The sequence below is a fragment of the Zootermopsis nevadensis genome, unplaced genomic scaffold (assembly GCF_977971745.1).
Source record: "Zootermopsis nevadensis isolate Lab colony 2312 unplaced genomic scaffold, Znev_1.0 Znev_ptg000006l, whole genome shotgun sequence".
Taxonomy (NCBI): domain Eukaryota; kingdom Metazoa; phylum Arthropoda; class Insecta; order Blattodea; family Termopsidae; genus Zootermopsis; species Zootermopsis nevadensis.
In genome coordinates this window covers 2,933,250-2,960,021 of record NW_028259138.1, presented here as the reverse complement: position 1 = coordinate 2,960,021, position 26,772 = coordinate 2,933,250, and the positions used below count along the sequence as shown (strand labels likewise).

The following is a 26,772-nucleotide window of genomic DNA, read 5'->3' as shown; positions in this document are numbered from 1 at the left end:
TTGGTGATGTTTTGGGTTTTGATGCCGTGTAGACTCATAGGTATATATCGATATATCGGAGGAACATTGTCTCCATTTTCAGGATTGAATGAGGAGCAGATTTTTAATATGTGGATTCGATTCAACTAGCTCAAGAAATAGTTCTGTAGCAGTCGATATACCTTCGGAATTTTTAAGTGCGTGGTATCTGAGCAACTGTCAGTTTGTCAACATGCCGCTGCTTGCTGAGTGCTTTTCTCTCTTCAGTTTCCAGAGTGTGCATTCTGAGTAGTGCAGTGGTGCTTGGTGCCTTGGTCATTTTCGCCATCATACTTGCCGCCACATTGGGTGGCGAAGAAGCTGCATCTGGTGCCGACATACTCGACATTGTCCCCCTCATAGACGGGTAAGGAACATGTGTGAAGAGGGGCACAGCACGCCCCTCGAAACTGTACAGGTCGAGCTATTTGTCGCTTTCGACGCTACGATCGACACGCATTCTGCAAACACCGGCCTTGTTCGCCCGGATTATCAGGCGTTTGATAGTTTCGATTATAAACCTGTTCTGTAATTACTTATTTTAGCTTGTTTATCAGTTACTGGTTCTAACGCAAACAATAAGTGAGTAATGCCTCACGATAAAGACGATAAAGTTATGACACTGCTAAATAGCGGTAAGTTATTTGACTGAATATAATTCAGAAATTTGTCAAAAAATATAAAAGCAAAATATAATATTCTAACTAATTAGTTTTCACAGGGTGTTAACACACGTTGAACCGAATCTCGAGTGGGCGTCATTTGACTTTTACAGTAAAGTATTTGCGACACATTTTTGGAAGAGGACATTAGATTTAGTAGTTGTAATGGTAGGTCTGATTTGACATTTATATGGCAATGATAAAATATGCAGGTTGACCTCAACAAAAACGCAGCAACTAAGGGCTCGTAATGTTTGTACCGTTTTATGTTCAGTTTCCTAGTAATTCGACATAAGTGGGCAACGATGAACTAATGAATCCTTGATAGCCATGGCTCACTAAGCGATAAAAATTGTATTTAGCGCTGTACCGTCATCACATCTTGCCATATTACATTAACAACTTTGATTTAAAATGAAAATATTGTCGGCGTTTTAAAAAAATGACTATACCAAATCGTCGTTTCCGGCTTCGAACGTTATTGTCGTGAGGTCATTTCCGAAAAGTAAATTCTATTCAGACCAACCACCAAGCAAAAATGTAAGAGCACAGACTTGATCGAGCGCAGAACGTCGTCCCTTGCTCGGTTAAACCAATCCTGCATACGAAACACATAGTTGGAATTTGCAAACAGTGCCTTAAAACTCTAACTGGGAATGTGCTTACGCTAGCTAGATTTTTGTTTTTGCTGAAGATCTTGATACGTTCATTATGTTATGGCGAGCGTAGCCTCTCTATGGTAAATTTGGCCCAGTAGGAAACTGTCTTATGCAGATATCTGCGAAAGGAAATGTTTGTGATCGAAAGATCGTGAGATATTTCGCCCTTAAAAAGTTAATAATTCTGAATTCAGTATTTCTAACATTCAGATCTTACTTTAATACCAACATGAATTATACCCCCCCCCCCCCCCCCCCGGGGCCTGTTTTGACTCATAATTAATCCACAGACAGCTAGCTAGTCCACTGCATAGCGAATGATATTCCTTTAAAATTTATAATTTCTGAGCGGGTTAAAAATTCCCCCGTCATTTCATTGTCTTCAAAAAAGTTCGCCATTATTACATCTAATCAGTGATATTATACTTCTAATATTATGAAAAAGTTTATTTTAATTACTCCCCCATTATCTTTCCTAGACATAATGATCTGCCGTTCAACTTAAGGACCCTGAACCACAACTTTCTGAAGAACTTCACCTTCGAAGACTTGAAAAATGATCCGGTCTGGTGGAATTGTAGCACCTGCTTTACCGACCTGAAGAGACTGCTTGCTGGCAAACTGGGCGCCCAGGTGATGATGAGTTATAAAGTGTTTTATGCTAAGTGTACAATCTGAAGCAGAAATATTGTTAACACGTAACATAATGTGAGGATAAGGCAATTCCTGACTCTGCATAAAATATTAATGTCTGTAATGCGAATAACTTTTCAAGAACAAATGTCAGTGTCGGAGCGTGACTAACATGACCAACATGAACGGTCCGACCTGTTAGAATTATGTCTGCAATAAACGAACATCAAGGACAGGTATGAAAAATCCTAATAGTCTCATCGTCGAAGAGATAGTAGATCATCGAATGTATGAGGAACTGAAAAATTAATTTAAAAAGATGCTGAAACGTTTCTGGCCGACTGGGAAATTCTAGCCACGTATTTGCGTATAGGTACTGAACAGCGAAATTACGAAAAATATCGATTTCCAAGCTGAGTTTCGAAAGCGGTACTTCCAGATACGAAGAAGGAAAGAAAACTACTCTGAGAAAGAGAAACAGAAAATGTGACTGCGGCGTTCTTCGAAATCGGTGGTGAGATGAACATTTCCAAGCAGGCCATATGATTATTTCTTTCTTCTGCATCCTTTTCGTTGGATTGTTTAAGGCGCTTCTTCTTTGATACCGCTCCATTCGGAATCGTCCATCTTCCCAGCTTCCGACAAAGATGAAATCAAATTGGTAAATCTATAATCGTACTTCAATAAAATCTTCTAGGCCAATCAGCTGCGTTAACTGGTTACCGTAGTCGCCTGGCGACTTCCGAGGATCCAGTCACATCACAACCCTGACGATGGGGACAGAGTTTGTTCCCGAAACGTCGGTATACTACGGTAACCAGTTAACGCGGCTGATTGCCCGAGAAGATTTTATTGATTGTACTCGCCGCGAAAGTCTCAAATCCTATATAATCGTACATATTAATAATTTTGTGCTACATTATGCTATTGTGTTAATTTCACAATTACAGTTTAATGTTATAGCACTTGAAGGAAGTAGTCTATGGAAAAATCTTACCAGAGGAAGAGATAGGATGGTGGGACACATTCTGAGGCACCCAGAATTGGTTAATTTGGTAATGGAAGGAACAGTTGAAGGGAAAAATTGTAGGGGGAGACAAAGATTGGAATATGTGACGCAGATTTTTGAGGATGTGGGCTGTAACAAATATGTGGTAATGAAGAGATTGGCGCAAGATAGGCGAAAATGGAGGACCGCATCAAACCAGTCGAAAGACTCATGACAAACAAACAACAACATAATAATATTACCAGTGTCAACTATCTGTATTGTCACTACATTATGTTATCTGGCGTCACTACAGAACGACTGGTTTCCATTATCAAAAACCTTCATTTAAACAATATTTGCACACACAAGTCACTACATTCACAGTGTGCGTATCTTGAGGTAAGTAACCATGAAGAACTAGCAAAAGCAGTAAACACCTTTATGGAGGTGTTATCTCGTTTCTTTATGTTTCTGTACCTTTTCTTACTTGTTAAGTCACAGAATCGGAGTAATACCAGCAATACACAAAAAATGTAACAAAACATAGTCCTATCAGCTAATAAGACTCACAACAAGATATTTCTTTGAAGGTCGAAATATGGTTTCTTGTTTTACTCGACTACTGTAGCTGTCAGTAGTGTCTGACTGTAGATTGAATGGACGGGGTTCGATCCCTTCCAGGGGTAAAATGTTTTAAGTTTCCGCCTCAAGACTGACTCTGAAGCCACCCAGCCTCCTCACCAATGGGTACCTGGGGGCCTTTCCCGCTCCCGAGGCGTTGGCGCTGACCACTCATCTAATGCAGATGTCAAAAATGAGCAAGCTCTTCTGTAGCGTCTTGTGGGATTGTATTACTGCTTTTATTGATGTTAATATCAACTTCTTCATTGTTTGGGGTCTAGAAGCTGAGAATCTTAGATGTGCGTTTAATAAATTGTTCAGAAAAATAATCGGCATGTTTAATATTTCTAATAATATTTCGTGATGTGTACAACTGTTAGAGGATTTTATAATGTTCTTTCTTCCATATATTTGTCTTTGGTCCTAGTGCCCCCCCCCCGCCCACTCTTAAAATAATATCTATCTTTTTCTTCCATTAAAGTGAGAAACCAGTTGCCACCCATATTAAATAACAGGTTAAACTGTAAATTTATTTTTAGGTTTTAGATGTGGTATGGTAAGATAAAATATTCTGAACTGATTGGTAGCAAACATTTCCGAAATCAAATCTGTTTTACTGCCGAAAGAATCTTCACTACATCCTATAAGTTAATTCTCTGTCTCTGTGTTCTTTCAGTTCTGGGTGGCCTACGTCCCCTGCAAGTCGCAATACAAAGACGCCGTGGAGCAGACCCTAGAACAGATAGATGTCATCAAGAGGCTGATCCAGAAGTATCCAGACCACTTGCAATTGGTCACCACAGCAGATGGTAACTCTGAACTTAATTATTTAACTGAGTGACACTAACAAACTGACTGTCTGACTCACTTAAGTCACTTACTGGGTTCATCAATTGATCTACCCATTTCAATTCATCTCCTATGTAACGTCATATGTATAGTCCAAAAGAATCCTTCAACTTCCGATCTCATCGTAAAAGTTCCATTTCTTATACCTTTGTTCCGTGAAGAATTATAACACGAATGCCCAGAGCCGGGTGGGGACTTGGGTATACCAGCCTGTGTGAGCCCCTCCTCAAAATTTATGCAAAGGAAGAGGTAACTTGTGAACTCAAAATTACTGGCGCCAAGCTGTATGTTTATTAAAGAACGTATTTTTATCTCTGTTATGGGAATGCAATGGAATTAACATACTTTAATATCCGTTGTGTTAAATATTTACTTCTTGGGCACATTACGTGTCGCTGTTCACGAAATATTTCGTAATGTACCATCATCCCGCTCACGTGGCCTAAGGGCTGCCCTGCATATCTACAAATTCTAACACAGAAAACTATGTACAGACGCTGTTTACCCAATAGAATCGGTTTTCCTCATTTCTTTCTTTACATAATATAGCAGGATCAAGCCCCATATTTTATCCATAAGATAGTACCTAAATACCTGAAGGGTGAAGGAAATTCGAAGTTTACGTTGCATTAGTTCGCCAGAGTTACAAACCGAGGTTCATAGGAATTTTCGTTGACAGTAATTTTTTTCAACTCTTCCCCCTTGGAACTTTGGAATTACGCGAAGACCAGGCACAGTCCCCTGCTCTAACGAATTTTGGCAAGCCGGGGGGAGACTGGTTGCTCTCACTTGAACTAACTGTTCAGTCTAGTAGAATAAATTATAACGTTATTGACCAATTAGAGCTTGCAAATTTGAACTTTTCTGTGTATGCGTTATCTTCTTGGCGCGGGTGACTACAGCGCTCTTCGGCATAGGGCAGTTTTCAAACAGCGTGAACGCACGTCCACGTCGTTCCCACAACATTTCAGTTAGCAAAATTTATACAATAAACCTTGTAATAAGTAAACTTGTATTTTGTTGCAAGTTTTCTTACATCAGTCGCCAGATCAGCAGCTTCAGTTTTGTGAACTGCTATGTTGTTACAATAATAACCACTGTATTGACTGCATGCCGTATCCCTTGAGATGATCTCATGTACTGACTGCTCCTTAGTAAGATAAAATCTGCACCATCCCGCTTCTTCCGTTTTTAACTGGTAACAGAGTCCAACCATTTACAATAATCCCTATATTAACGCCGTTTCATTTACGAACATGGCTGTCTTCTGGGTTGTAGCGTCTGCCTCCATCATCAGGGCGATCATTCACAAGACACCCATATTCGTTCTCGTGAGAACCTCAAATCCTGCAGTTTCATTTGGATAGCAGCAAGAGGAACATGTAAACAATAACCTTTTCGCTATAATATTAAAGTAGTGGAAAAGTTCGGGCAGAGGAACTTGTACTGTTTATGTTCCTAAATAATTGCTTGTAGAGTCATGCAAAGTAACAAGACGAACTTTGCAACTAGAAATCATGTCATATTATTTCTTTCTTTGCGATATGTAGATATTGTTAATTGCTCCGTATCTAGTAATGCACCGATTGTGAACTGTTACCTCCAGTGTAACTAGTGATTTAACATTGGTGTTGCAACTGTAAGGTTTATATAACGTTAAACAAGATTGGAAAACCTACAGGTCCTGAATGGTATTCTACACTGACCTTGTATGTGGAAAAATTTCGAAATGTTCCCTTTCGCGTTATGTCCAACTTCTGAGAAAAAAAATGTAAGAACAAGAAATTCCTCTCCTAGACACAGTTGACCATAAAATTTTTAACACTCTGCCGAAGTGCAAAACTGTGAAAGCGTTTGTGGCAGTCTCTTTTGCCTTGATGACAAAATTTGCCACAGCTCAGGTAACCTCACATTCTCATATCATGCCCGAGGCCCGGGTTCAGTTCCAGATCAGTTCATAGTAAGTCAAAGGTGGACACACTGTTATTGAAACAGGTTTAGACTTGTTTTCTCCTACCAGACTGCAATAACTAACTCCATGAAGCCAAGTCCTTCAGAAGTTGACACTCGGTTAGCTGGCCAAGAAATCCGCGTCTTGTCTGGAAGAAGAAGATCAATTATTATACTAAAAAAAAGTCCCGTATTGGACCCCATACGGAGTAAATTTGAGTCCAGTTCATATCTACACACACTGTTACTTTAAAATTCAATTTAACATTAAACTCCCATTTATGCCAATGCCTCCCAAGTAGAGTCCTTCCTTTGCGGTTTCTACTAAAATATTGTATGCATTTCTTGTCGCTGTCATGCGTCCTTCATGCCTCATTAATTCTAATATCATCGATTTTATCACCATAACATTTTGTTAAGATTACAAATGTGACGTTCCTTGTTTTTAAATTTTCTCTGTCCTGTTACTTCCCGTCCGTTAGGTCTAAATATCCTTGGCACTCTGTGCTCTCCTCCTTCACTTCTACAAATTGTGAGAAATTTCATGTCTAGCTGAGCATCTATCACTGTTTCGAATAGACTGTCAGTGCCGTCTTAACGGGGAGACCACGTGGACTCGGGCCCAGGACCTCGATTAAGAAGGGGCCCTCAACATTTGTAGGGGAGAATTATATTCTAAAATACTTGTAACATGGTGAAATAAGTATTTTTTAATTTCAGTTTAGAGAAAAATCAGGTCACCCAACACTTAAATATCACAATACCGTAACCTACATTTCAGTCCTCTGAGAAATCAGTTGGGCAGTCAGAATCAATAAAAAAAGTTAAAGAAATAAGATGTGTAAGTGGACCTGTGGACACTTTGAGTCAGTTATTTAATCTGTTAAATTACTTTGTTAGTTGCTCAATTCTAAAAGTTTCTGACGATGGTAAGTTGTTGAAGTAAACAGTTTTCTGGATATTATCCATCGTCCAATACTAAACATGGAGATAGTCCCATCTCCGAAACGTCGTGGATTTTATTGATTTTATTGATTTTATTTAGTATTGGACGATGGATAACATCCAGAAATATGTGTACTTCTACTTTGTTAGTTATTTAGTCAGCTAATACATTAGCTTCATTTTCCTTTCGTGCAACTTGACTGTTGTTTGAAATATCTTAAGACAGTGCTGACTTAATTGTTGCAGGTATTTGGGAAGCTTTTAGAAAGAAGAAAATTGGAAGTCTTATAGGGGTGGAGGGCGGTCATTCAATAGACAGCCGATTGGCAGTTCTGAGGCAGATGTATGACCTCGGAGTTCGGTACCTCACCCTAACACACGCGTGCAACACTCCGTGGTGAGTATCGCTCGTCTTATAATGTCGTAGTTTACTTGTGATGTGTTTCATTGACAAATTACACAGAATTGATGAACGTTTCATCTCTGAAACTATGGTACTGCACTGATTTTGATTAACGTTATTGAGGTCTGCACTGTTAGTTGATGGTGGATTCAGTGTTTATCCGTAAATTGAAATAACTTTGTATTAAGTTCAGTTTTAGTTCTCTTTTTCTCAAAAATTGCTTACCTAAACCAAATATTAGTAACAAAACACATAGTTACAAGTCATTTGGGACATTTTGTGAGAGGGTAAATGCTTGCCGCGCCAAGACGTATTAGTTGCTTGTAAATCAAATGTAACTTGCCCCTACCTCCTCAACCGGTCATTCAGGCGTAGAAGGTAATGCAGGTGATGGTTCAGCACACGGTCGACGCTTCGCTGCAGTTGTCGTTATAGCTACTTGGATGGCGTTGGCCACCTCCTCAATGCACTTGTCGATTGCCTTCTCATTTACCGCGGCATTCCTCGGGAATTTGTGTTAAACGCAAGAGCGGAATACTGTCCAGGCCTTTCACGTGACCTCAGACCGTGATGAGGGCTGTGCGGCCCACAAAACTCCATGTAGTGCTGAGTTCAAGATCGAGTGGAAGCCATACCTTTTTCATCCTTAAGCATCTCCGCTGCACACTTTTACTTTTTCTATTCGTAAGCAAAATTCAGCGGCCATCTTTCTCACCCAAGTCTCCTGATTAAAAGCTAGATGGCTCTGGCAGTCAAATCAGGCTTGAGTAGAAATTGTGCAGAGTCAGTGGGCTGGTCACTCACTACTTCACGACCAAGACCAAGAAACCCCGAAAAGGAGGCGGCGAAAACCCACAACAGGGTTGTAGAGCCGAGAAACAACAACAGTCACTGGAAAAGAATAACTGGTCCTATACATCGGTATGCTGTTAATTTTGGAACAGTCTCTTTGTATCTCCCGTGAATGAACAAAAATTGTATAGAGGTATCAAAAGAGGCAAAGAAATATTTTGTATTACAATGAAATACATGTTTTCACCTTCGGTATTGTAGGTTACAGTTCTTGATACAAACGATGTTCAATAATTTCTAATTCTCTCAATCTCAACAGTGTGTTTTAACATGGCTGGGTTTTGGGTTGGCTATGCGTGTAGTCTGGTAGACGTTCACCGACGTTTAGGTGCCTTCTGTCTCCATATCATGATTCTGAGTAAGCCGTATGAGAATTCAGTTTCATGGAACCGTGGGAAAGAGGGTGAACATCGGGCGAGGGCAAGGGAGCCAATGATAGAATCGCTGATCACAACCGGAGAGGGGAATGACGGGTGTGGCTCGGACATACGAGACGGTAAAGTAAACGGCCCTTATCAGGTCCCCATCAGGACATCATTGGAAGAAGCAAAGGAAGATGTGCGATTTTGTGGGTGGAATGAAGGAAAGGGAATAATATAGGAAAGATACTGGAAGAAAATGAAATTTGGATATGGACTAAATAACATTAGAGCTGGGAGAGGGCGAATTAGACACTGGCTTTGATCGGATGAGTGTCCTGAGTGTGCTGGACAGGTGGCGACTTTTCTATCATAGGCTTGCTACGTCCTTTGAGAAAGTGGAGGAGGGAATTCCATACGACCAGCTCAGGCGAATTCCATCCTCTCTGTTTACGCTTCTCGAGCGTGCTTCAATCTCAACAGCCTGTCTGACTACCCATTCCATCTATCTGGATTTGTGGAGAGGATAGTGGTGTTCTGGAGTTGAATACGGTAACCCAGGTTAATGCCATGGTCACCCACGACTGATTTGTTCAAATGCTCCAGACATGTGGCGCTGGTGCTCTTTGACCCCGAGCGGTTGGTCTGCCCGATGTAAACTTCGCCACACTCACGGGTCACGCTGTACACGCCAGAAATTTTGAGTCCCGTGTCATCCTTCACAGGCCGAATGAAACTGGGAATCATCTTCGAGGATAGGCTTACAGACTTGATGTTGTGTCTTGACTGACAGGTTCCTTGCTCAAGGATTACATATCGCCCTGATGATGGAGGTAACAAGTACCTCTGTAACGCCAGTGAACATCTGCCAGACTACACAGCACAACCCAGAAGACTTCGTACTCACCACCGTGAGAACCAGAAATCTCAATGTGCTTTAACCTTCCGCTTTCTTTAATTCTCCCAGGGCACGAGCTTCGCCTGTGGATAACGTGTCTTTAACTTCTGATCTGAACAAGGAACATCACGGCGGTTTGACAGAGTTTGGAAAGGTAATGATAACAGCGTTTATCAATACGATCTGGGAACAACCCATAATGCCTAATTTACTAATATTATGGGGCTGTTTTGTATGTAATTTCTACTGTTACAAATTTTTCATTGTCGCCATGTTTATAAATATGAGCAAACAAAAAAGTTTCGTACAAAATTTCTAGTTATCTTTGTTATACGTGTCCTTACAAAAATGTATTACTTACTTTTATAATGGTTAATTGTTGTTGTTAAAGCTAAACCTAAAGATTTTTCGCGAGGTTTACGTTCTGCAAAGTAAATTTGAATATCTGTTGACAACGGACCTATTGTATTATCACTTTTAGTATTTCACAGTGCCTCCGTGTTCTTCTTATTGACGATGGAAATATAAAACACAAAGGTGGGGTATCCTTCACCGGAACAGCGTGCATTAAGCTGAAAGCAGTACTGAGTCTCCCCTACAAGGATGAGAGAAAATTATTAGTGTTCTTGCTTATTGTTCGTGAGTCTTCTGATTCGACTTTTGGTTTTATAACTAGGAAAGTGTTTTGAAATAAACAGAGATTGTTTTGCTTAATATTCTTCACAGTTTTTTGTTCACAAATTTCAATATTTCACGAAATCCTCTTTTCATAGAAACAGTTAGTTTACACATATCAACCACCCATTTAGTAAAATCGCTATTGTCAGTTTTGTCACTGATTCAATGTCTTTGTAGGTTTTTGCTTGTCCAGGAGTGTTTGCAGTATTTGTAATAGTATCAATTTGCGGTGTTTCAGACTGTTGTACTAGAGATGAACCGCCTGGGAATGTTGGTAGACCTGTCGCATGTGTCCCACCAAACCATGATTGATGCTATTAGCATAACAAAATCTCCAGTCATATTTTCTCACTCATCAGCATATGCATTATGCAACCATCACCGCAACGTGCATGATGATGTTCTTGTTATGACGGTAAGGTATTCATCCAAAACGTACTTTCGTATAATCTACAAGGGTCGATCTTTTACCTTGAAGACTGTAGCAAACACTACAGAAACTAAAACCTCATTTTGATTTTTAGTAGAACACAAATAGTAACAAAGGTGTCTGTTCAGCCAATTATGTGGACAGGAATAGAGGCGTCTTTTTAGCCATTAACAGGCAGCCTGTTTATAGCCAGTGACATCAAGGATAAAGGCGTCATTCTGGCCACAGAGGTCTCTGTAGAGCCATTGATATGGGTGGAGATAGAATCATCTACAGAACCTGTATTAGAGACAGCAATAGAAGCATTCAAATGGCAAGTAATATAATAATGAATGCAGGCCCAGTGGAATTGTCATGGATACAAACGCCTGTATAGCTAGTAATATCATCACATATAAACGTATTTTTATTTAGTAATATAGGCAGGAATAAATGTGTTTATATAGTGAGAAATATAGGTAGTGGAAGTGACTTGATTATGGCCAGTAATAGTCAGAGTGATTGTACATTAATCGTTCGAAATTAAGTGGTGAGTTGTACATTCAAGAACAATGATAAAATTTCATATAAACGTTGGAATTCGAGTTCTTCGTTTTAAAGGTACAGCCCTTACATACTGCAATTTGACAGGCAATGCACACATTGCAGGGCTGTACGTCTATATATTCAGTAACATGGTTATGCATACAGGCAACTATGTGTACAAATATAGGTGATAACAGGTGTCCATGTACCCAGTAATGCAGTCATGCATGTTAGCACCTACATGTGTCCATTTATAATGTTACGGGCATAGGCGTCTATATAGTCAGTAGTATGGTTGCTACAAATGTTGCCATCGTTCATAGAGGTGTCTTTGTAGTCAGTCATATGGTTGTGCATTATAGTCGTTAATATAGGCAGCAAATTATATTGTCATGGTTAAAGGTGTCTTAATTGCCAGTGATAATGGTTATGGACAGAGGCACCTATGTAGCCTGAAATTATAATCATGGATAGATGTGTCCAAACAGCCAGTAATATAGGAAGGAATGCAAAAGATATGATCGTCTATATGGCCAGTAATATGGGCATGCACAGAGGCATCTATGTAACCAGTTATATGGTAATTGAAACAGCCATTAATACACAAGTGGAGAGAGCCCTCAAAATAAAAAGTAATATGGTAATAGATTCAGGCATCTTTTTTAGCCAGTGATGGAGATTGTAATATGTGCAGAAACAGATGCGGCTATATAGGCAGTGGTAGTAATCTATATATCAAAAGATATTGTAATGTGTAGAGACCTCTTTATAGCGAGTAATATAGTCATGCATGTAAGTGTCTACATGACCAAACATGTACACTAGTCGTTCATGGAAGCGTCTATATATCCAGTTATATAGTCATTGATAGAGGGGTGAATGTACCAAGTGATATGGTCATAGAGGCATCTACGAGGTGCGATCGAAAGGTTTCCAGACTGCGCGTATAAAAACCCGTACACTTATCTCAGGTATTAAATTCATCCATCACCCTCGAAGTAGTTCCCCTGGGAGTGAACACAACGATCCCAGCGCCGCTGCCAAGCCTGGAAGCATCCCTGGAAATCTTTCTTTGTCAGCCTGTCAAGCACCATCTGCGATTCTGCCTGAATCTCTTCTATCGTCTCAAATCTCCTTCCCTTTAGCTGAATTTTCATCTTTGGGAAGAGGAAGAAGTCACACGGAGCTTAGAAAGGAAGTTGGGGTCGGTTCTTGCAAGATCTTTGAGCTCCTGACAAACGAGAAGTCGATTCTGCTTCTGGTCCTCAGACAGGATGCGTCGCATGTGGAGTTCTTCCTTCAGAATCAGCTGACAGGTCCCATAGCCTATCCCAGCAATGTCGCACAAGTCGTTGATGGTACGACGTCGATCTTCGTGAATGGCCTGCCGAATCTTGCTTTAGCATTTCATAGGTTTCCGTAGCCGTTTTGGCGAGTCTTTGGCAAAATTTGATGCACACGCCATTCCGAAATCGCAGGAGGGTCGGTGTAATGCACTACCAAAACGCCCGTAACTAAGAAACAAATGCTAATTCGATGATGCCGGCTGGCACACTGATTCACTATGAAATTAGGCCGCACCCCCTAGCGGCAGAAGCTCGTACTACATCCGGTTCGCCCTCTATTGACACAGTCTTGAAACTTTCCGATCGCACCTCGTATATTAGCAGCAATACGATCATGGACAGGGTTTCCACTGAGATGAGAGCTATGGGCCCTTGAATTTTACAGGGGTACAATGAGAATGTGTATACTGTATTCAGTTGGCTCAGGATATGATCCAGTTTCAGGCAATTGTAAGCACTGGTACTAAATTACTAGTTTACTTGAAGGAAGACTCTTCATTATGGAATCCTCACTTTTATAATATACTGACAGTTCAAAATCATCTTCATATGTTATGTTAAAACTATTTCTTCAATTGCAATGGCTGTCTTAGGCATATTCTGATTCAGAATTAATTCTGAGTCAGTTCTTTATAAATTTAGAAGAGATTCTTTGGACAGGTTATTGCAAAGCCTCCACCTACACCAAACAACACCACATAAAAATATGTTGACATATGTGAATGGTATTCAAGTGGGTTTTCTCAGTGTTTCCGCATCGTTTCCACTTCATTCCGTCTACGTTCTAAACCACATAATTTAATGGCGTGTTAAAAATAGACTTGCCAGTTGTTTTACATTGTTAAATATGGAGAGAACCTAAGGGAAAGTATATGGACATAAGAAGGATGAATATATGGATATTACATAACAAGGAACTTTATGATTCATTAGAATTGCTTAGTTATGTTAGGATAATGCAGTTTGTATAGTATCAAACACAAGAAAACTATCAACGGTATCAGTTCAAATTTCGTTACTTAATTTGTCCATAAGTTGTTAAAAATACCAGTAACAACAGGTAAAGAATTCTTTTCACAACTGGAAAACCCAAAGTTCATTTTCCTTTCCTGTAGTTATATTAGTTCAGTGACAGTAATAATATATGTAAATATTTCACTTTGCAGGCCAAAAATGGCGGCGTTGTGATGGTGAACTTCTACTCGGAATTTGTCCAGTGCAATACAACGAGAAATGCTACAGTGGATGACGTTATAGGTCAGTAAATTGAAGCTACACACTAAGATCAGTTGAGGTGTTTTGGGAGACAAGTGCCATACATAAATCGTACACATTCTTGACATCAATACCCATTAAAATACCCAGAATATAATACCCTATGGTCAATAACATGTTCAGGAATGGCAACCCTACATATCCACATATGAACAGGAAGGGAGGCAATAGGGAGGGGAAAAGTCTGTATAATCATTATCATATGCAAGTATTAAGCCAGCAATATATTCGGAATTGTCTGATCTACAGTACATTAAAGATTAATTTATCCATACAGCTGATTTATAGAACTACAGGATAAACAAGATCCAAAAAAATAACGATTCAGATTGGATTACAAGATCCTCAGAACCATAACCACCACCACCACGTATATTTATTCTTAATCTTAATTTTAATTTTAATTACTTTTAATCTTAGTTTTAATCTTAGTCTTAACATTATTCCTAATGACAATATTAATATTCTCATTTTTCTCATGCATCATTCTGATTCTTATTCGCATTATCATTCTTCTCAAATTCTTCTCATTATTCTCAAATTCTTCTCTTTCTTCTCAAATTCTTCTCAATTTCTTCTAATTCTTCTCACATTCTTCTCAATTTATTTAAAAATAACCATTCTTCTAATTCTGATTCCGAGTATTATTATTCTTAGTCTTGATATTATTTTCATTCTTCTCAAATTCTTCTCATTCTTCTCAAATTATTTTAAAAAATTCATTATTTTCATTCAGATCAAATTCTACTTGTTCTTCTCAAATTCTTCTCATTCTTCTCAAGTTATTCTCAAGTTCTACTTAAATTCTTCTCACATTCTTCTCAAATTATTTAAAAAATTTCTCATTCTAATTCTGAGTCTTATTATTCTTACTGTTGATATTGTTCTCATTATTTTCATTCTTCTCAAATTCTTCTCATTATTCTCAAATTCTTCTCATTCTTCTCAATTTCTTTTCAAATCATTTAAGAAATTTCTCATTCTTCTAATTCTGATTCTGAGTTATTATTCTTACTCTAGTATTATTCTCATTCTTTTCATTCTTCTCAAATTCTTCTCACTCTTCTCAATTCTTCTCATTCTTCTCAAATTGTCTTCAAATTCTTCTCGTTCTTCTCATTCTTATTCTTCTGGTCTTAGCTCAGCATCTGTTGGACTGGGCATGTTCTGGGATGTGATGTCCAAGACTATGGGCTAACGAGCGGGAAAATGCCGCGCGTGCTCGCAGCGAACTCGCAGCGAGGAAACTCGTGACAGTGCACACGTAGCGTCATCGCTGCGAGCACGCCGAAAAACTCTCACCAGTACTAGATTGGATGGCAACCAAAATGGATGTGTACTGAAGAAAACTTGTAGTTTTGCCTATTTCGTTTATGAATACATCCTTAAAAACGCAATAGGAAGTATTAGACACACCCGTTGGTTAGTTCACGGCTGTTAAAAGGGGCGTTCGTGACAGCGTTTACAGATTTAAGAGAAGATGAAAGTAAATTTCATAATTATTTTGGTATGAGCTTAAAGTCGTTTGATGAGCTAGCAGCAAAACTGGATGCATCCAACAAAAGTAAAGATTCTGCGATGAGGCTTGCAATACCTCCTCCATGACTGGAAGGCGGTAGCTGTTGCGAGGATTGCGAACCACGTGTGCACTGCCCAATGCTCTCACATAGTCTGCTGCTTCGCGGCGATCGGCGAACTCGCTGCGAAGCAGCAGTGGTTGGCGAGCGCAAATTGCTCGCCGCGTCACCGCCATAGTGTGCGTGGCTCCATTGCTTCACATGTACTGCTAAAACGCGCGAGAAAATGACGCGGCGAGCTCGCCAAAATAACTCGCTCGTGTGCATCGAGCCTTATGGTCACGTCTCGTCTCGCCGTTATAGTTGGTCACGCCTAGTCACGCTTGGACACGTGTAATCACGCTTTCTTAATCTTGGACACCTGAAGTCACGCCTTCAGAGTAGGTCACGCATGGTCACGCTTTGGAAATCTTTGTCATGTTTCGACATATGGTCACCGCATCAGAGGGCCACGCCTAGCCACGTGTTGTCACTCTGGGACACACATGGTCACACGTCATGCTTACGTAAGCTTAATTCGTTTAGGGTACATTTCAATAACTTATGTCACGTTACGTAAGGTTATGTGATCTTAGGTTGTTAGGTTAGGCTGGGTTAGGTTGGGATGGGTTAGATTAGGTTAAGTTGAGTTCTAATGGTTCGGTAGTGTTAGGATATGGTAGGTCGGTTTTGGGTTGGGTTGGGTTAGGTTAGGTTACGTTAGATGAGTTTGATTTGGGTTAGTTTGGGTTCGTTGGGGTTGTGTTGGGTTAGAATTTGTTAGGTTATGTTACATTACACTTTGTTGATATGGGTCACGTTTCAGCACTTTTATTCACCTCTCGTCACGCCATACATCAGGTCACACGTAATCACAATTTGTCACGTTTGGACACGCTCAGTCAGGTTTTGTTATTCTTGCTCACTTTTCGACACTTGTCGTTATCTTAAATCACCGCGTCACAGCAGTTCACGCCTATTCTCGCTTAGTCACGCATGGTCGCCCTTTGGATATCTTTGTCCCGCTTCGACACATATGGTCTGCTCTCTGCACGCTATTAGTGGCCACGCGTAGTCACGCTCTTTCACGCTTGGGCACGCCTAATTTCGCTTTGTTAACTTGTTCACTTTTTGACACTTGTGGTCACCTTAAGTCACGCCGTCACAGAAAGGCACGGCTAGTCACCCTTAGTCACGCATGATCACGCTTTGGATTTGTTTTTTACGTTTCGACACATGGCCATCCCTGGTCACCGCTTCACAGTAGGTCACGCTTTGTCACGCTTGGTCACAGTACGTCACGCTTTCATAAGATTAATTTATTTAGGCTACGTTGCAACAGTATAGTTCACTTCACGTTAGGTTAAGTTAGCTTGTTATATGAGGTTGAGTTAGGTTAGGTTAAGTTAGGATAGGTTTGGTTGGGATGGGTTAGGTATTGATAGGTTGGGTTGGTTTTCATAATCACAGCCGTGAGAACCTCAATTCCTACTAAATATGATGGACCTCAAAATATTGTATACTGGGCTGATATGGATGCCCCTTATAAACCATTGCAGTCTGCAGGAATGGAGTCCACTATATAGCAATTATAACTGCATGGAAACCAAGCCACTATATAGCCATTTTATATGCAAGTAGAAGGGTTACCCCAAAAGTAATGCTCCATATTTTTTTATTCAAATTTATTTTACAACTTTGCTTTAGACAATGTTGATAGGTACAGCCTTTAGGAACAATATGATACTTTTCAACGTAGTCTTCGTCTCTCTCAACTGCCTTACGCCACCTCGGAGCAAGGGCATGTATGCCCGTACGGTAAAACTCGGGATCAGCGCTTTCCAGCCCAAGAAGCAGCTTTGAACTACTTCCGAGAATTCGCGTGATGCGACTCCATTGATCGTCGCTTGGTTTCGGGTTCAAAATGGTGCAGCCATGTTTCGTCTCCGGTCACGATGCGCGAAAGAAATTCATCTCCGTCGTCCTCATGCCGCGCCAGAAAGTCTCCACAGATGGTTTTGCGAATCTCTTTGTGTGCGTCTGTCAGTTTCCGCTGAACCCAGCTCGCACAGCCCTTCGAAAATCCCAACTGTTCCAATATTCAGCACACAATGGCTTTTTCAATGTCCAGTCGGAGTGACAATTGTTTCACAGTTATGCGTCTGTCCGCCATGATCATGTTGTTCACCCTTTCAACATTGGCGTCCGTCCACGCTGACTGTGGCCTGCCGCTGCGCGGCAAATCGCGAATGTCTGCATGTCCACCTTTGCCTGATGTTCTTTGTGCCCAGTGGCTAACTGTCCTGCGATCGACAGTATCCTCCCCATACACTTTCTGCAATCGCTTGTGGATGTTTCCCACCGTCTCGTTCTCACACACCAGGAACTCGATAACAGCACGTTGTTTCCTACGAACGTCAAGGACAGCAGCCATGTTTAACGAATAATACACATGTACCACTTGCGGGACCACCACGGTGGTCTAGCGGTTAGAACGCTGGCCTTGTAATCCTGGGGTCTCGGGTTCGATTCCCGGCGGTGCCCAAATTTATAACTTGTGTTGGGCAAGGCCGTGGTCTAGGCAACACGGAGTTTTCCTCCGTGGCATCCCAACAATTACTCCATTCACACACAGAAGAAGGCAATGGCAAACCACTTCTGGATCATCTGCCAAGAACGTATATGAACAGGTCCCAGTCCGAGAAAAGGATGGAAGGATCCTGTTCATATGGACCTGTCGTCAGACAGAACACTAAATAAATAAATACCACTTGCGGGAGAAGGATGAACTATGTTTTGATAGAAGCAGGGCGAATGTATCAGTGCCCTGTGTGAATAGCAACAGGGTATAATAAAAGGGGACTTTTTTAAATATGGTGCTTTACTTTTGGAGTGACCCTCGATTACTTCGGCAGGTATGCAGGCCCTTATACAGCTATTACAATAGGCAGTAATGTAGTCTGCAGTGGCCTTCATACCTGCCTATCATAATGGCATGGGGTGGTGGCAGAACTGGTGGTGATGGTGAAAATTTAACAACTGTTTCCATCAAAAAAATTGACTGATACTGAAATACAGCAGAGTGACACTTGCTGCAGGCCTACTTCTAAATCATAACACACCATTTTAAGACTGTACATTTACAAACATATTATATTACTAATCATGTGGTGTGGCTATAGAAATGTAATACGTACTGCTTGATAACCATATTAACTGACTCTACATGATAACAATATTAATAATTCTATACTCCCACAGCCCACATCAACCACATCCGAAAAGTAGCTGGTGTGAACCATGTTGGCATAGGTTCTGACTACGATGGAGTTGACAGGTCAGTATTTCTGCTTACAGAATTTCACAAAAGCATTATAAATATAATCTATTATTTATTTATTTCACAAATTGTTTACATGAAATTTTTTAATTTGTAGTTGTGAATTTGTTCATCCATGCTCATGCTACACTCTGCAGATCTCCTTAAGGAACTTTTTAAAATTTTGACATTTCATTTTAGTGCATAATGGCTCACCACTGACCTTACTTTATTTAGATGAAGCATTAATCACACATAAAGTATGTATCTGGTTGACATCTGTAATTCTAATCTGAAACACTTTATTATGGTTGTGCATATTTAATGAAATAGTGAAAAAATATTTTCAGCTTCTACAATGGCATATAAAAATTCTACTGTTGATGTTCTTAATCAATAGTCATTCTGTTACATACCTTATATTATTTCATCTTCCTTCTTGTCTTTCAACTGGGTGTTTGCACCCAGATTTCCCCACCAAAATCTACACATGTTCACAGGCGTCACTATCCTAGCCACATTCCCAGCACATCAGTCTCCTACATTTTACAATTTCATGATGGCCACTTTAGAATTGTTACAATACTAAAATGGCTACATGAAATTAGATGTTTCAATATTACAGAAAATCTTACATTGTAATACCAGTAGCAGAGACCAAGCTGCTTCAGCATTTTAATTAATGTTCTGCGTGACTTTTTATTTCAACCCACTGTAACATTTTAATCTGTAATAGGATCAATGAGATGTTTAAGCACCGCATACTTCAGTTCTTTGTTATTATAACCATTTCATTACAATACATTTCCTTTCGAATTTAATGGTATTAACCCTTTGAAACTGAAGCTCACCTAAAAAATGTGATTCCTACCTCAAATAAAATGCAATGTATCTCCATTACATAGCTCAACTGGTTAAAAAGTTCAGAGAAATAATTGCTGTTCATTCTGAATATCACAGGAAACTGACAAATACATTCTAAGGTCATAATTCTGAGTTAAAAAATGTTAATGTAGGTGGTACACACAGTTTCCACTGATTTTAAAATGGTTAATAAATTGATAATATTTCTGTGCATTTTGAATTATTATTCATCACATACGTAAAAATATACACTGTTAATAAATCTGCATTCCATGAATTCTACCACCTACACTCTTTCTATGAAATATAGCTCAAATAATGGACTTCGTTTTTATGAAAACTGAACTTGTCTTCTGTTCATGAAAAAATAAGCGTATGTGAGTTTTGTGTATGCATGGTGATTTTGCACTTGACTGGGACCGTCTTGTCACTGCGTTGGAATGTACAATACACAATTCAGGTGTTATATACTGGTGCTTTGTTACATCTGTGTTAACAAAATTCTCTCAGATATTTTTAAAAATTCATACACACTGTAAATTTTCCACTTAAATTTTTCCAATTTATCCCACTTCACTGACTTCATAGCAACAGCTCAGGGCATTTTTAGACTGATCACCACACAGAGTTAAGCAATTTGATGCAGGAAATAAACTGTAACAGATAACAGGAAAATATGAAGAACATGCAGTCATAGCAGGATTATGCAACTGCTACATAGGAGCTGTTTGGTAAGGGGATTGGGAGAACAAATCATTCTGTGGCAATAATACCAATAATATAGAGCCACGGTGGTCTAGCGGTTAGAACGCTGGCCTTGTAATCCTGGGGTCTCGGGTTCGATTCCCGGCGGTGCCCGAATTTATAACTTGTGTTGGGCAAGGCCGTGGTCTAGGCAACACGGAGTTTTCCTCCGTGGCATCCCAACAATTACTCCATTCACACACAGAAGAAGGCAATGGCAAACCACTTCTGGATCATCTGCCAAGAACGTATATGAACAGGTCCAGTCCGAGAAAAGGATGGAATGATCCTGTTCATATGGACCTGTCGTCGGGACAGAACACTAAATAAATAATAAATATCAATAATGCATTTATTTCATGCACTTTGTCCAAAGACAGCATGATATTAGAACATAGTATGCCCAAAGCATCTTATTTTGTAACAGACACTATAGCTGATCTGTAAAAACCACAAAATCCCTCATTATATAGTATCCTGAAGTTTACACTGTGTCCTTGTTAGGTCTAAATATTTTCCTGAGCAGTTTGTCATAAATGTACATGTATGCAGGTACTGTATATAGTGTCTCTGAGAATCATTAGAATAAGCCTGTGATTCATCATAACTGAAGTACATACATGTATATTTTTGCTATGTTGCAGCATGCCAGTAGGACTAGAAGATGTGTCCAAGTATCCCCACCTATTTGAACGCCTGGCACAAACTAATGAACCAAGATGGAGCACTGAAGACCTTAAGAAACTAGCAGGACTCAACCTAATAAGGGTCTTCAAGGAAGTTGAATTGGTTTGTATCAACTACTGTTCAAGTACAGGTAAACCTCGATTTGCGCCGATTCAGAATAACGCCGCTTTTGAAGCCAGCAAGTCAAAATGTGAAGAAAAAAAATTACTATTATTTATAACGTTTTACACTGTTTATAGTACTGATTCTTATACCAAATCGTAATTCTTACATCGCTGATTTTGAATAAAAAGTATAAATACAGTCACCTCTGCACTCATTGCTAAGTAATTGCGAGATAATCTCCTAAAAATCCGCCAACATTGCGCAACAGTCACGTGAGCATTGGTCACTCTTCATTTGCGTTCAGTCTGATAAGGGAGTAAGGAAAAATGCGCTCAGTTCGCTTCTTGTTGACACATTGAATGTGCTGAAAACTGTGTGCTAAACGTGTTTGTGGTGTTGTTCGACCACTATTCTGCAGTAGCAACTGTTTTATATTTATAAATTGTAGAAGAGCCACCATGTCTGGTAAGAGAGGTGAATGTGTTGCTAAAAAGTTGCGTAGGTCTATTGCGTTAGAAGATAATTTGGACGTAATTCGTAGAATAGAAGGTGGTGATACCCGTCGTAATGTGTGCAGAAGTATGAAGTTGCCTCCTTCCACTGTGACTACCATAATGAAGAATTCATATAAAATAAAACAGTCAATGCAACGACAGTAAGTGCAACGCATAGCAGAAGCAAACTTTTAGAAAGAATGGAGAAATTACTGTTGCCATGGGTGGATGACATGAATCGGAAAAACATTGCCTTGACTGAAATTGCTATCAGGATAAGGCGAGGTCAATTTTGGGGGAAATTAAGTCGTAAATGTTTGGGTGCCGGGAACGCATGTCATTGACTTCCCATTGATTCACATTATAAAAAGTTTCAGTTTACACCGATTCCATTTACGCCAGTTCGTCCAGGAACGCATCCCCGGCGTAACTCGAGGTTTACCTGTACATAATTGTTCCCCAATCTTCAAACCTGGGTTTCTGGTGACATTCTAAGATGTTCTGCAAAATACTTATATAAATTTGAGAGATTCTTAGCCATTCCATAAAAAGATTCTCAAGGGGTTATATGGTGAGATTCTAAGCAGTTCTGAAGATTCCGTGGGATCCTTTTGACATTCTCAAGAATTTCCTGGAAGGTGTTGTGTTTTCTGTAGAATATCATCTAAACTTCAAACACATTCAAAGCCCTTGCGTTTCACTCTCTTTACACTCATAATATTTGCATGGAGGGTCATATTTTGGATTCAAACATTGTGCATTAGTATTCAGCCATTAGAGAAATATTGGTGAAAAACATGGCAACTACTTGCAATACAGTTGGGTTCTGCAAAACATTTGGAAATAATTTCCCCGCCCCCATGATTTCCCCATAATACATTTATTCTGTGCAGTTTGTCCAGTGTTAACAAAATATTAGCACACAGTATGCCAGAAACCTTTATTATCCATGAGAATATTTTTCATAACCCAAGGGAGTTTGTAAACCACAGTTTCATTACCATTCTTGCTGTTTGCAGGTGAGAGACAAACTAGCGAAGACAATGCATGAACCACACCATGAAGATCTGCTTCCCGTCAAAGACCTGGGTTCAAACACAGACTGCCGTACAAATCTGAATGCTACATCATAAGTAATAATGTTACACACATACAGCATCTCTTTCACAAATGGAAAAGCTACTACTTGAGAATACACTACATACTCTTCATGACAATGAAGTTATCAAATTTTGGTTACTGAAAAGATGAAAAATGAGATACTGGTTAATCAGTTAAAAAGTATTAAAATACCTAAAGGACTACACTAGCCTACACCTGGCTTTGTTTGGAGATCTACATTATTCTGAATGGGTGACTACAAGCCATTCTCTTATTTTAGATCTGGGAAAAGAACACTTCTCTTCTTTCAGGTGCTGTGCTCAATTTTTTTGCCACAACCTGGAGATATGAGATGCATGTAGCCCTGAAATTTAAATTTAGGTTAACACCTCCCAGCAAGATACGCCTGCCACTTTTGCAATGAATATTTTCAGTGCTGAGGAAGTACACCAAAAAGTCATTGCCTTATTTTATTTTGATGCACTTCTTTAGTTTTTTTATTTTTACACCAACTGCAAGAAATTAATTTATGCCAAATCTTTTCTATATAGGCCTATAACAGCAAAAACAAACAAACTGCAAAGGAACACCAATTTTCCAGTCCATCATGAAGAAAGTGTATGTTTAGCTAAACACAATTCTGAGAATGAAGCAGTAAAATTGTATACCTAAATCTGCCACACATGTTATCAAACCTCACTTCTGACTTCCACAAGACTGTCATTATTCAGATAGTAAGGCTTTGTTTTTTAGCCATTCAGCATGCAGTTCCATATTTATACTTCATTTTGAATGAGTAATTTCACCTACAGCCTATTTATGAACCGCAAGGACTATTAATTTTAAGACTATATCCTGCCCAGTAAGAAAAGCAATGGATATTTCATTACCTGCATGAGTTGCACCAATACTGAGGAAAAATTAATCAATATCATGTTATACTGAAGCAAAGCAACCTCAAAAATCAGTCTCACACACTTGCAATACCTCACTTACAAAAGGAACAGTGATTCCAGCACTATAGCAAATCTTACCACATAATTTTCTTCAATGACATTATTACAGCAGGGGCTAGGAAATTACAACTTGCAAATAAACTGACAAATGAGGTTAGTAAGGATCAAGAATTACACTTATCACTGTATCAAAGAGGTCTGAGTAACAGTTCAAAGGCCACCAGGAAGTATTCATAATCTCCAGTAAGCCCTCGTACTTAAATACTTATGCAGTCCTATTTTGAGAACAAACTTATTTACTTAGCAAAATTTTTCCTACTTTTGCCTTCAGCTGCATCCACAGAACTGATCTTGCTATACCTGTCCTATGTGTTACTACAGAAATTATAACTTTGCTAAGTTATAGTGTGTGCACTCCTGTTTTACAACACTGTCATATAACTTACCAATTCACTGATTGAAAAAAATTCTACACTTACGCCTTAAAATTTTGGCATATAACAACAATACTGTGTAAACATTTCTTCACTCCTGCCATAGATCAAATCAATTTTCTGTGTAGAAGTTGGTACACACAGGCCTTAAAAAATGTTTCTGAGAACTTATCATCATCCTTTCCCATATTAGGCCACTAGGCCTGTTACGGTCTTGTATTTTCCGTCCATCTCTTCTGAGGTCAGCCAAGAGATCTTTTCACAGCAGGGCGGTATTTCAAAATTACCTTTGGGAATCTACTGTTGGAATCTACTAATCTAATCTATCCACATAATTTGCCCAATTTTGTTGATATTGCCAAATGTAGTTCATTACAGGTTCCATCTGAAGTTCTGTCATAATGTCCTCATTTCTCATGTGGTCAAGTTTGGTGTATCCCATAGTTCTTCTCATGAATCTCATTTCGCAAGCTGTTATTCTGCCAATATCCTGTTTTTTTTAAAGTTCACGCTTCGCTTCCATATGAGAGGACAGGTCTCGCGAGAATGTTGTAGAGGCGTAAGCGGGTATGTTTCTGAACATGTGAGGGCTTGAAGACATTACTGGTAATACCCATTGTTTTCGTGTGTTTATTAATTTTTTGTGAAAGTACAAACTTAAGAGATCCAAGTATAGTCTGGCTTTACCAACAGCGCCTCAACAAAATACTTGCACAAAAATCAGCTGGTGGAAACATCGAAGAGGAATTGCAGTGCCTTCAAAATATAAACTTATAAACAATCTATGTAAAAGTATGTATTAATACATTCCTGCCTTCATTTGTTGTTATAGCCATAATAAATTTTCTATAGACATTTATCTACCCCTGACATCATTGCCAACTATAAAACAAGATTATCCAACAGACAGTATTAAAGCTACTATTTTTGTATCATCAGCATCACTAATCCTAAAACTGTATGGTAGCAGGCATTTCCTTGAATGGATAAATCATAAAACAAGCATGAAACTGTAAACCTCATTTATGTCTACTGCATTTCAAACTCTTAAAACACAATGATTAGCCATAACTAGGACTATATCTGCTCATACTTGCTTTAAGGCACAGAGCAGATGCAAAAGTTTGCCACAGACTGAAAAATAGAATTGCTCTGCTTTATCCTTGACATGCAACTTGGTATTTTTGTAGGATTTGAGGTTTTCATGGCAGTACATTTGAAGATGGCTGTCTTCTGTGTTGCTGTACCATGTAGTCTGGCAGAAGTTTACTTACATTCCAGAGGTCCTGGCTCCATCTGTCCATCCATCTGGTCAATGATAATGGAGGTACCAAGGACCTCTGAAACGGTAAACTTCTACCAGACTACATGGTGCAACAACCCAGAAGACTGCCATCTGCAACTTGGTATTTTCTTTTCATGTTTAGCTGGAAGCCAAACATATAACAGTTATGCATGTACCATAGCATCCAGTGTCTTCAAAATGTTTTATTTTTCTGTAAAACAGTATTTTTTAATTAAAATGTATGTATTTTTTATAACAGAAAAAAACATAGTTCATGTTCTTTATATTCTGAAAGTGCCTTTCACACATGTTTGTGTTGATTTTCTGTTCCATGTCAAAATGTATCATGTAAATAATTTTTTGGAATTTATAAGAAAATATTTAATTTTAAGTATGTCTTTTTATCAGTTGCAGGAATTAGCAAATTTTATGCCTGTACCTACCTCAAAACATATTCAGTCTCCTTGGTCTTCTCACATACATCAAACATTATCCACTGAGACTGAATGTCAGCCTTGAGATGGAGACGGTATATTCCTCCAAAACATATGTATGCACTAACAAGTCCACAGTGTCACAATGTGGAAGACCAACACTAACATCTTCACTGCTATGAGAACCTCAAATCTCAATCAGAATTTATTTAGATTTCATAGATCCTTCCTAGTACAAGCAAAAATGTCACATAATAGTATGAATATGAATACCTAGTAAAATAAAATACAAGAGAATTATAACTGCATAATTATTACATTTAAAGTATTTAATAATCTGTCAATGCTGGCTTAAATACTTTTATATCATGATTTAAACTTGTAATTCTATCTGTATGAGTACTGAATAATTGATCCCTACATAATAATTAGTGAGGTTAGTGCTCAACTGATGGAGATCATACTTATACCATGTATTCATGCTATATATGTCAGAGTTTGTCTGAAACTTCTCCAAATTGGTAGCAATTGAGGTCCTCACAGTGGTGTGTACAAAGATGTACAAATAAGTATAACAAGGAAATGCAATGTACACAGACCCCTCTTGATCATAATACTCCTGTAATCTGTGATATTTACCAATGGTATGGCTTTTCTTCATGCTCATCATAGATTTGAATAGAAACCTAAATTTGTATT

At 39.0% G+C, this 26,772-nt stretch overlaps 2 protein-coding genes across 5 annotated transcripts in view; one reads left to right on the top strand and one right to left on the bottom strand.

The window, feature by feature from the left end:
* The window catches only part of LOC110832385 (dipeptidase 1), a 31,606-nt gene extending 6,393 nt beyond the window's left edge, over positions 1–25,213 (top strand). The window contains exons 2-11 of the mRNA XM_022069333.1: positions 247–385; positions 1,819–1,972; positions 4,261–4,393; positions 7,575–7,725; positions 9,910–9,994; positions 10,757–10,933; positions 13,986–14,076; positions 18,912–18,987; positions 21,222–21,366; positions 22,883–25,213. Coding sequence (XP_021925025.1) covers positions 247–385; positions 1,819–1,972; positions 4,261–4,393; positions 7,575–7,725; positions 9,910–9,994; positions 10,757–10,933; positions 13,986–14,076; positions 18,912–18,987; positions 21,222–21,366; positions 22,883–22,996 — 1,265 coding nt within the window. The 3' untranslated portion in view covers positions 22,997–25,213. The remainder of the gene's footprint in view (positions 1–246; positions 386–1,818; positions 1,973–4,260; positions 4,394–7,574; positions 7,726–9,909; positions 9,995–10,756; positions 10,934–13,985; positions 14,077–18,911; positions 18,988–21,221; positions 21,367–22,882) is intronic.
* On the bottom strand, positions 17,309–26,741 carry LOC110832387 (protein GVQW3-like). 4 transcript variants are annotated; one of them, XR_015533797.1, is made up of 3 exons: positions 26,083–26,741; positions 20,607–20,880; positions 19,023–20,487 (listed from the first exon to the last, which is right to left on the bottom strand). XR_015533797.1 is itself a non-coding variant. In XM_022069337.2 (2 exons), the coding sequence occupies exons 1-2, from the start codon at positions 26,127–26,129 to the stop codon at positions 17,752–17,754; spliced, it is 354 nt and encodes a 117-aa protein (XP_021925029.1). In that variant the 5' UTR covers positions 26,130–26,741; the 3' UTR covers positions 17,309–17,751. The 4 variants fall into 4 exon arrangements, 1 of the variants encoding a protein (XP_021925029.1); XR_015533798.1 differs by having other exon boundaries at positions 19,023–20,880; positions 26,083–26,302; positions 26,544–26,741; XM_022069337.2 differs by lacking the exons at positions 19,023–20,487; positions 20,607–20,880 and adding an exon at positions 17,309–18,058.
* Between the last annotated feature and the right edge of the window lie 31 nt (positions 26,742–26,772).

Bases quoted from the DNA above. Each gene is read 5' to 3' on its own strand.
- LOC110832387 (XM_022069337.2), bottom strand. From the start codon at position 26,129: ATGTTTGATGTATGTGAGAAGACCAAGGAGACTGAATATGTTTTGAG. The intron at 18,059-26,082 runs GTAGGTACAGGC...TGACGTTCGTAG, and splicing joins GAGACTGAATATGTTTTGAG to GAAACAACGTGCTGTTATCG.